The sequence below is a fragment of the Zalophus californianus genome, chromosome 12 (genome assembly GCF_009762305.2).
Source record: "Zalophus californianus isolate mZalCal1 chromosome 12, mZalCal1.pri.v2, whole genome shotgun sequence".
In the NCBI taxonomy this organism is placed as follows: Eukaryota; Metazoa; Chordata; class Mammalia; order Carnivora; family Otariidae; genus Zalophus; species Zalophus californianus.
The window spans coordinates 1,062,996-1,073,965 of NC_045606.1; the positions used below are offsets into that span (position 1 = coordinate 1,062,996).

Below are 10,970 nucleotides of genomic sequence, written 5' to 3' on the forward strand. Positions count from 1 at the left end.
CAGGGCCTGGCTGGGATGGGCATCGGGGGTCCTGGTCGGCCTTGTCTGGGAGAGTCTGCCACAGGGGGTGCTGAGTGAGGGGCAGTAGCTGAGTGGGTAACAGAGGGTCTGCCCCCCAGGCAGAGGAGGAGAGGGACGACATGGAGAGGGTGAAGCTGGACAACAAGAGGATTCTCTTCAACCTCCTGCCGGCCCACGTTGCTCAGCACTTCCTCATGTCCAACCCCCGGAACATGGTGAGTGTGCCGTACCTGCCTCCTGCTTCGCCAAGCCGGGCTGTTCTGGCAGGGCTCACAGGTCTGCGGCTGGAGGTCCCACCCAGAGGGACCCTCCCATCACGTCTCTGCTTGAAATTGCAAAGCATGGCTGTTTCTGAGCCCTGGCCACACCGAGGCTTGAGTGGGTCCCCCTCTGCCCAACCCTGGGCAGCAGGAGACTCCGGGGGCGAGGAAGTCCCCACTCTTGGTCCCAGGAGAGAGCAGAGCATCTGTCACCCTGCATGCGGGGGAGAATGGGCTTCAGAAAACCTGTGTTCAGGGCAGCCGGGTGGGCCTGAGCTTCCTAATTACAGCGGCCAGTGGAGGGAGGCACTGGAACCACCCACAGAGCAGAGCTCACAACGCCAACTCAGAAATAAAAAGGCTTGGTTAGCGTTTTAGATCCTAAAGGCACGGGGCCCACGGCTCGGCCTGACCGGCTTTGACTGGAAGCTTCCAGGGCTTTGGGTTCATGGGGCTGGGTCCTGGGGCGGCACAGAGTCCATGCGTCCTTGCCCGCCGCCCTCCTCCCCTGCCCGCACCTGCTGCCCCCGGCGCCGCGGCTGACCTTACCTTTGCCCCCAGGACCTGTACTACCAGTCCTACTCGCAGGTGGGTGTCATGTTCGCCTCCATCCCCAACTTTGACGACTTCTACATCGAGCTGGATGGCAACAACATGGGGGTGGAGTGTTTGCGCCTCCTGAACGAGATCATCGCTGACTTTGACGAGGTGAGGGCCGCCCCTGAATGGTGCCCCACAACGTGGCACATTCCCCGCACACGGAACTGGTAGGAAGCCCGTGTATTCTGTCCCCTGGGGGGTCCAAAATGACCCTGACCGTGGAGGAGGGGCCTTTGCCGCCTGCAGGCTCTGAGTTCTGGAGGTGGGTGCTGACACCTGACCCCTACCTAGTACAGGCTGGCTTGGCTGGTGGCCTCACCTCCAGGACGGGTGGGCAGGAACCTGGGGTCGGCACTAGCCCTGCTCCCTGCCCAGGGGCGTCTCCTCCAGGGTAAGCCTGAGGTTGCTGCTGCAGGACAGGGTGCTCTGCATGGTCCCTCCTGGGCTCCTCTTCCCCACGCCCTTGCTGGCACCCCTCAGATTGGCCCAGACCTTGTCTAGTGCCCACAACAGAAGAGATACACTGCTTCCCAGAACAGGCTTGTCCGCCCTGGGGTGGCTCCCATGGTGGCTTCTCTCGGATGTTACGTAACGTTTCACTGTTTTGTGTTTTAAACAAAGCTCATGGACAAAGACTTTTACAAGGACCTGGAGAAGATCAAGACCATCGGGAGCACCTACATGGCTGCGGTGGGGCTAGCGCCCACAACCGGGACCAAGGTGAGTGCTGTCCAGGGTGTTGCTGCTCAGGGACTGGGTCTCAGCTCTGCCCCAAACTTCTCTGGGACTCTGGGCAGGTTCCCTGCTCTGAGCCCCAGTCTGCCCTAGCATCGGGTCAGGGCAGTGGCCTGTGGGCTGTCCATTCAGTGGCCAGCTCTCTCCAAACAGTCTCCTATGGAAAGTCAGCACTGAGGCCAGTCTCGGGGGCTTCCTCTGGCCCTCCCCTGCCCCACCAACCCTCCCCCACCAGCCCTGCCTCTTCCTACCAGCTGCACCCCAGTCCTGCCAGCCCAGCACCATGGAGTGTTCCCCTTTCCCAGTGCAGAATTGTGAATAAAGTCCTCAGGTTACCCCTAAAAGAAGGGCAGGAAAAGAATGGAAGATGTAAAAAAAGAACATGCAATGAATGGAAAACAGTTATAAATATGGGAGATACTAATTCAACTATTTCAATAATCACTTTAAATGTGAGTGTAAATATGCTAATTAAAAGAGACTGACAGAGTGGCCGGAAACACAAGACCCAACTAGGTTTGCTGCAAGAAACACACTTAAAATATAAAGAAACAGATACCTTAAAGATAAAGGATGTAGAAGGAGATACCATTCTAGCACTAATAAAAGAAGTTTAGGTAGCAATCTTAAGACAAAGCAAACTTCAAATCAAGGAAAATTATCAGACAGATAAAAAGGGAGACTGCAAAATAATAAAGGAGTTAATTCTCCAGAAAGACATAAGAGTCTTTAACATGTATGCACCTAACAACAGTGGGTCAGAATACGCAAGGCAAAGCACAGATGGAACCGTGAGGAGGAATAGATGAACCCACTGTTATAGTTGGAGACTACAACACCCCTCTTAGTAATTCGCAGATCCAGTGGGTTGTGTATCTGCAAAGATGGTTGAAGGAAACAACATCATCAAGCACCTGGATAAAATTGACACCTACAGACAACGTCATGCAACAGCAGCAGAACACACATTCTTCTCAAGCTCATGTGGAACATTTACCAAGATGGACCACATTTTGGGCTGCAAAACACACCTTAAGAAGTTTAAAACCACTGAAATCATATAAAGTATGTTCTCAGACCAGAATGGAATTAAACTACAAATCGATTGATGGGGAGATAATTGGAAAATTCCAAAATATTTGGAGATTAACACTTGTCTAAATGACATGAGTCAAAGAAGAAAGCTCAGGAGAAGTTTAAAAATGTTTTGAACGAAATAAAAATGAAAATACAATTTATCAAGGTCTGTGGAATGCAGCAAAAGCAGCCCTTAGAGGGAAATTTATATCACTGAAGTCCTATATTAGAAAAGAAGAGCAATCCAAAATCAATTATCTATGCTCCCACTTTGGGAAACCACAGAAAGAACAATATAAACCTCTGGTAAGCATAGAGAGAAAAAAAATCAGAGCACAAATCAATGAAATTGAAAACAAGTAAGCACAAAAGAAAATCAATAATGGGGTGCCTGGGTGGCTCAGTCGGTTAAGCACCCAACTCCTGATTTCGGCTCAGGTCACGATCTCAGGGTTGTGAGATCGAGCCCCGCGTTGGGCTCCGTGCTCAGTGTGGAGTCTGCTTGAGATTCTCTCCCTCTCTCTCTCCCCTCCTGCCCCTCCCCTTGCTCATGCTATAAATAGGTAAGTAAGTAAATAAATAAATAAAATCTTTAAAAAAAGTCAATGAAACTCAAATCTGACTGTTTGAAAAGTCAATAAAGTTGATAACCTCTATCCAGGCTAACTGAGGAAAAGAGAAAACTCAAGTTACTAATATTAGAAATGGAAGTCGGGACACTTGTACTGAACCAAAGGGGGAAAAGGTATGTTATGAACAACTCCATGCCCACAAATGTGATCATTTCAATCAAATGGACCAATTCCCTGAAAGCCACAATCTACCAAAACTCAAACAAGGGGAAATAAAAAATTTTACCAGGCCCGTATCTATTAAAGAAATTGAGTCAGTAGTTAGTAACCTTCCAAAACAGGAGTGGGCCCAGATGGGTTCACTGAACATTTAAGGAAGAAATTATACCAATTCTCTAAAATCTCTTCCAGAACGTAGAAGTTTCTAACTCATTTCTTTCTAACTCATTCTATGAGTCCATAGAGTACCATATAATAATATGAAATAATATGAAAACCAGATAAAGAAACTACAAGGAAGGAAAATCACAAGCCCGTATTTCTCATGAGTAGAGACGTGTAAGTCTTCAACAAATATCAGCAGATTGAAGCCAACATTGTATGAAAAGAACAATAGACCACAAAGAAGTTGGAATTAGATATCAAGATACCAAGAAAAATACAGCTTTTTCCTCTAAATGGTTAAAGATTTAATCTTCTAGTAGTATCCTACAGATTTGTTGTATATTAACTTTTTAAAAAATTGACATGAATTAACGTTTTCTCCTCTAACACCTCTTAAATCTGTGTACTTTCATAGTTCAGAGAAAGCTGTTTTGTAATTTTTTAAACTCTTTGTAAAGGCTCTCTTGAGGCCTAGTATGGGGGTAATTTTACAAATGTGGTTTTTGAAAACTTTAATATAAAATAAACTCATTTTATTAGTGAAAAAAAAAGATAGCAAGTCTGGGGTGCCTGGGTGGCTCAGTTGGTTAAGCAACTGCCTTCGGCTCAGGTCATGATCCTGGAGTCCTGGGATCGAGCCCCGCATCAGGCTCCCTGCTCAGCAGGGAGTCTGCTTCTCCCTCTCCCGCTCCCCCCCTCTTGTGCTCTCTCTCTCTCTCTCTCATTCTCTCTCTCAAATAAATAAAATCTTTAAAAATAAATAAAATTTAAAAAAAGAGCAAGGCTTGTGCAACATTTTGAAGTGAGTTCATGAAATTTACTATATCAACAGGATAAAGAAGAGAAATCATATATGATCGTGTCAATTAATTGATGCAGAACAGTCATTTGACAACATCCAGCACCCATTCCCGCTTTTAAAAAACCACAACTGTGAGCAAACTCTACGAATAGAAACTTTGTCAACTAGGTAAAGAACATCTATAAAAACCCAGTAGTTTTCCATCATACTTGATGAGAAACAAAGCCTCCCCCTCAGATCAAGAGTGTGGCAAGAATGCCCCTTGTCATCACTCCTGTTTGACATTCGTACTGCAAGTCTTATCTAGTGCATGTAAGATAAGAAAACGAAATAAAGGTACACAGACTGGGGAGGAAGAAATAAAACTGTCCCTGTTCACAGATGACATGATTATTTATGTAGAAAATAAAAAAGAATCCACAAAATGTCTATAATAAGCAACCATAGGTAGGTTGCAGGAAACAAGATTACCAAATAAGTCATTTCCCTACACACCAGCAATAAGCAAGTGGAATTTGAAATCAAAAACACAATGCCATTTATAGTAGCGCCCCCAAAATTAAATACGAGGTACAGGTTTAACAAAATAACTACCACAGTATCTCTGTGAGGAAAACTAAAACTTGGATGCAAGAAATCAAAGATCTAAGTAAGTGGAAAGGTAATGTTCCTCTGAGCACAGGAAGACTCATGGTCAAGAGGCCAGTTGTCGTCAATTGATCTTAAAGATTTACACAATCCCACTCAAAAGTCCAACAGTTTGTTTTGTGGTGTTGACCAACTGATCCTAAGTTTACGTGGAGGCAGAAGACCCAGAGTAAGTTAACACAGTACAGTAGAAGCAGAACGGAGTTGGAGGCTGACAGGACTGACTTTAAGGTCAACTAGAAAGGGTGAGGCTGGGGAAGAACAGACGGCCAGATCAATGGGACAGCGTAGAGAGCCCAGACATAGACCCTTATCAGTAGAGTCAACAGATCTTTGATGAAAGAGCAAATGGAGCAAAGGTAGCCGACAACACACAGTGCTGGGACACCTGCACATCCATCTATATTTAGCAGAATGTTAACGCAAAATGTATTAAATTAACTTAGAATGGATCATAGACCTCAATGTAAAAGGCAGATGTATTAAACATCTAGAAGATAGTGTAAGAGAAGATCTAGGTGCCCTTGGGTTTGGTGATGAGTTTTTAGATACAACACCAAAAGCATGATCCACAGAAGAAAACGTCGTTATGTTGGATGTAATTAAGAATTTAAAATTCTGTGTGGGAGATACTATAATGAAAAGACAATCTGCAGGCTGAGGGAAAAATCTTTGTAAACCACTATCTGATGAAGAAGTTGGATCTACAATGTACAAAGAACTCCTGGGGCACCTGAATGGCTCAGTCGGTTAAGTGTCTGACTCTTTTTTTTTTTATATTTTATTTATTTATTCATGAGAGACAGAGGGAGAGAGAGAGAGAGAGGGAGAGAAGCAGAGGGAGAAGCAGGCTCCCAAGGAGCAGGGAGCCTGATGCGGGACTCGATCCCAGGACCCTGGGATCACGACCTGAGCCGAAGGCAGACGCTTAACCATCTGAGCCACCCAGGCGCCCAAGTGTCTGACTCTTGAGCTCAGCTCAGGTTTTGATCCGAGGGTTGTGGGTTCAAGCCCCACTTTGGGCTCCACGCTGAGCGTGGAACCAACTTAAAAAAATAAAATAAAAATAAAATATACAAAGAACTCTTAAAACTCAACAATAAGAAAACAGACAACCTGATGAAAAAGTGGGCAAAAGATCTGAACAGACATCTCACTGAAGAAGGTACACATGAGACGTAAGTCTAGGGAGAAGCTTTGTATTACGTGTTATGGGGAAATGTAAATTAAGACGAGACACCACACTGATCAGAACGGCCAACATCCAGAACCCGGAGGACACCCAGTGCTGGCGAGGATGCAGAGTGGCAGGAACGCCCACCCATTGCTGGTGGGGATGCAGAGTGGTGCAGCCTCTCTGGAAGACAGTCTGGCCATTCCTTACAAAACGAAATATACTCTTACCCTACGATCCAGCTGTCACGCTCCTTGGCATTTACCCAAGGGAGCAGACAACTTTTTTTTTTTAAAGATTTTATTTATTTATCTGAGAGCGAGCGAGCACAGTGGGAGAGTGAGAGGGAGAAGCAGACTCCCCACTGAGCAGGGAGCCCGATGTGGGGCTCGACCCTAGGACCCTGGGATCATAACCTGAGCTGAAGGCAGATGCTTAACTGACTGAGCCACCCCGGCGCCCCAGGAGCGGGCAACTTATGTCCACAAAATGTCTGACATGGATGTTTACAGCAGCTTTATTCATAATTGCCAAAGCTTGCAAGCAACCATGATGTCCTTCATTGGGTGAACGGATAATGCACTGTGGTCCATCCAGACAAGGAGATGTTATTCAGTGCTAAAAAGGAATGAGTGATCACGCCATGGCAAGATGTGGAGGAAACGTGAATGCATATTACTGATGCAAGAAGCCAATCTGAAAAGTCTGATGCTATAGGATTCCAATTATGGAACCTTCTGGAAGAGGCAAACTATGGAGATGGTAGAAGATCAGGGGTTGCCAGGGGGCTGGGGGAGGGGTTGAACACGCGGGCATGCAGGGGGGTGCAGTGAGGCCGCTCTGTGTTATACTACAATTGTGGGTGCACGAAATTCCGCATTTGTGGAAACCCACAGGATGTACACACATACAGCGAAGCCTAATGTAAACTTCGGACTGCAGTTAACCGTCGTGGGTCACTGTGAGCACTTCAGTTTTAAGGAAGATCCTACCAGGAGGTGACCAGGAGGGGAACCGTGGGAGGGAGGGCAGTCGTCGGGACTCTAACCAAAAGAAGAAAATTGACCGATGTCATTGTTTGGCACGAGAGAGACCGTGTGAGCTGCACAAAGCAGTGGGGGCCACGGGCTCTGTGTAGGGGAGACTGGCCTGCTTCCCTGTGCACCGCGGCTGCCCCCTGCCCCTGCCCGCAGGGGGGTCCAGCCCGTCGAGGGGCTGACGCCAAGCCAGCGCCCAGCCTGCAGGCGGTGGGTGCACTTGTGACTGTGGGGTCCGGTCCCTGATCCCCCGCGGGTATGGTAGGGCGCCTCCTGAGCGTCCCCGGCCCCCAACCTTGCCCTCGCACCCCCAAACGTGGTAACCCCCGTCTGCTCATGCGCAGGCAAAGAAGTGCATCTCCTCACACCTCAGCACGCTGGCTGACTTCGCCATCGAGATGTTCGACGTCTTGGATGAAATCAACTACCAGTCTTACAACGACTTTGTGCTCCGCGTCGGTATGTGGCTCTGGGCGGTGGCCACTCAGGCCAGAATGCTGCGCCCACCCGACCCGTGTCTCAGGAAGGGGGCGGGGCCTCCCGGGAAGTGGGTGGGGCCTCCCAGGGGCGGGCCTGGGAACACAGGGACCCTGCCTCTGAGCATTGGCACCTGGGACCAAGGACCCAAAGGGGCGCTGTCCAGCTCTCGGAACACCTCTGAGTCCACATGCAGCCGGAGGAAAATGCCCCCAAAGTGGTGGTCCTAGCCGGGATGGCATGAAGACGGTAACAGTGGGGGCCCACAGGAGCGGGGGGCGTTCTCCCAGCACAGCCAGGCCCGCATGCCCACGTTCCGGCTTTGTCTTCCGCTGGAGCTCCACCCTCCGTGTAGTGATGTTCTGGGAAACAGACACTGTTCCCGCCCCCCTGGGGGACCTGGCGGGGTGCGAGCCCAGGCCCTTCCACCCAGCAGGCGGGCTCTGTCTGGTCCACGTCGCAGCAGCCATGGGGGAGCGGCCCCTCAGGCCCCTGTCTGGTCCCCGGCTCCACCCCAGGGCCATCCCGCTGCCGGGCCTGGGGCACTGATGAGGCCCCGGTGGCTGAGACATCATTAGCATCCCCGCCCAACCCAGAAAGTCTGTGCACGGGTGCAGAATGGGGACACATGACGTGGTGTCATCAGGAAGCCCCGTTGCGGGATGGCTACACGGGTGATTGGCACTCTTCAGGCAAGTCGGCCCTTGAGCCACGTAAAGAGAAGGGGACCTCCGCTCCCCTCTTCAGAACATCCCGAAAGGCTGAGCAGTTCTGGGCCCCACACCTTGAATGCCCTGCAGGGTCGCAGCCAGGGGAAACGTCAGGAGAGACTGTCCCTCCTGGAAAGGGACTGCAGGGGGACACACTGCAGTCCTACAGCCTGAAAGGCCAGGCTTCCTAGCCGCAGGGTCAGTGCAGGGTCTTTGGTCCAGGAAACGGGACTCTCTCCATGCCCGGGGGTCCATGTGTGAGCAGACACTGGGGGCCACCTCTTCCCAAGTGGTGGGTTGCTGCTTCAGGAAGGGGCCCTGTGCTAGGTGCTAGATGACCCCAGGAATCCATGACTCCAAGAGGGGCAGCTCATTCCCTCGGAAGGTTTGCTGGTGCCGACGGCGCTCCATGGCTGTCTTCCAGGCATCAATGTTGGCCCCGTGGTGGCTGGGGTGATCGGGGCTCGAAGGCCGCAGTACGACATTTGGGGAAACACGGTCAATGTGGCCAGTCGGATGGACAGCACCGGCGTCCAGGGCAGAATCCAGGTCAGTTCACTAGAGATGCCCGAGGCACAGGTGCCATCCTGCAGGTGCGAGACAGGTGCAAAAGGCCGGGGGGCCAGCCCGGCCTCCCTCTTCTGGGCAGGGACATGAGGCCGCCTAGCGCAGTGTGTCTGTGATCTGCAGGGCAGGACCCGAGACTAAGGGTGGTCTTGGTTTGGTTTGTCCTGTGGCTTTGGGGGTCAGCTCCCACATGGCCATGTGCGGAGGCAGGGGCAAGGTGAGTGCTGCGGTCCCAGCGAGCCCGTCTGGCGTCCAGGACCCTGCCCACCTGCCCGGCTGCCGTAGATGGAGGAGCTTCCTTGGGTTTGGAAGGGCGGGTGCTGTGGGGCTGCCTGGCTGGGAGCCTGTGGGTGGCTCTGACACCCTGTAGCAGCCCCCCAAAACTCTGGGACAGAGGCTGCTCTTCCCAAGTGTGCACAGGTGTGGGCGGCTCTTGGGACCCCCCCTTCCAACCATGTGAACCCAGGTCTGCCGGGGCACATGCTGCAGCCCCTGGGGGCCTCGGGGGAGAAGGAGTCTGTCCCCCAGTGTGTGGCGGTGGCTGGCCTCTGGGCACCCACGGGGCTGGGGTGGGGAACGCAGGGTGCTCTGTGAGCGGCACCAGGTCCCGCGCTGGCCTCTCCCTCTGCCCTGATCCCTGACAGGGTCCCCCGAGACCTGCGTGTACCCAGGCGCAGGTTGCCAGCTCTCCTGCGGCCGTGTGTTCGGTCCCCCTCCCGGCCTCTGGCAGGTGCCCAGTGCGCCCTCGGATTCCGCAGTTTACCCGTCAGGAGACTCTGCTCAGAGCGGAGGCATCTGCAGTCCTTCCTTCGAATTTCTCGTATTGTCGTGAAACACACACAACATTTACAATCCTCGCGTGCGTGAGCGTGCGGCTCAAAGGCGCTAAGTGCGTCTGCGTCGTCCCGCCGCCATCCCACAGCCCGTCCCGGGACACCGCGCCTCCCCGGGCCGGGTCACCCCCGGGGGTGACTTGGCGAAGGCCCGCCCACTCTTCAGCTGGCCCCTGTCTCACGGGAAGGTTCGAAGTTTGCACGACCAGAGAGCAGCGAGCCTCTCCCCTGCTCAGCACCGGGCCTATCCTCTCTGGGCCCCCAGGGCCGTTCTCTATGACGTGACCGCTGCTCGTGGCCTGGCCTCCCCTGGCTGCTGAGCTTCCAGCGATATGCCTCCCAGGTCTCTGTCCCCTGGTTGCACTGCAGGGACCCCCTTCCACGGCCCCCGTCCCCGGGCCTGTGTGCGGCTCCCTGCATGGAGCCAAGAGCGCAGGGCAGACCCACGGGGGTACTGTGGATGACCACCGCCCTGTGTGCCCCCGTTCTGACCCAGGCACCCACCTCCTGGGGTCCCAGGGGTCCGACAAGCCTTGTGAGCCCCCCAGGCAGCCACTCTGCATGCCGGAGCAGTTCTTCGCACGCTCCCCGCGGCCACCTCCCTGTGTGTCTGTGTCTGGACTCCCCGAGGCACGGAGCACTCGGCTGTCCCATGAACGCCCCTGTCCCCCAGAGGACGTGCGACAGGGGAGCTCTGTGCAGACGGGGGCCCCTTCCCCTGCATCAGGCCCGGGGTCAGCGTCCGGGGTGCGTGCACCAGGGCAGGACTGCTGTCAGTGTGGCTAAGACGCGGTCCGTCCGTCGGGGCCCCTGGTGCTGCCTGCGTCCCTTCTGCCGAAGGACTACTCCCGTCCGCGGCCCCGTACACGCACCTCCTCCCGTGCTGGGGAGAAGCATGCCCCACCATTGCTCCTTTTACGAGTTCTTCCTCTGCCGGGCCCAAATTAGACATCTGGTTCTTTCCTGGAAGAAGTGCGCGAGGGACTCCGACGTTAGCCATCCCGCTCCTCCCAGGCTCCTGCCCAGGCCTCTGGCTCATGCCTGGGGTGCCACGGGGCTCCCGTCTGGGCCTG

The 10,970-nt window shown here is 52.7% G+C and overlaps 1 protein-coding gene across 1 annotated transcript in view; it reads left to right on the forward strand.

The window, feature by feature from the left end:
- Positions 1-10,970, forward strand: part of ADCY1 (adenylate cyclase 1) — a 111,718-nt gene that overhangs the window by 94,253 nt on the left and 6,495 nt on the right. Inside the window, exons 15-19 of the mRNA XM_027574144.2 lie at positions 120-236; positions 843-989; positions 1,503-1,601; positions 7,655-7,769; positions 8,922-9,046. Coding sequence (XP_027429945.1) covers positions 120-236; positions 843-989; positions 1,503-1,601; positions 7,655-7,769; positions 8,922-9,046 — 603 coding nt within the window. The remainder of the gene's footprint in view (positions 1-119; positions 237-842; positions 990-1,502; positions 1,602-7,654; positions 7,770-8,921; positions 9,047-10,970) is intronic.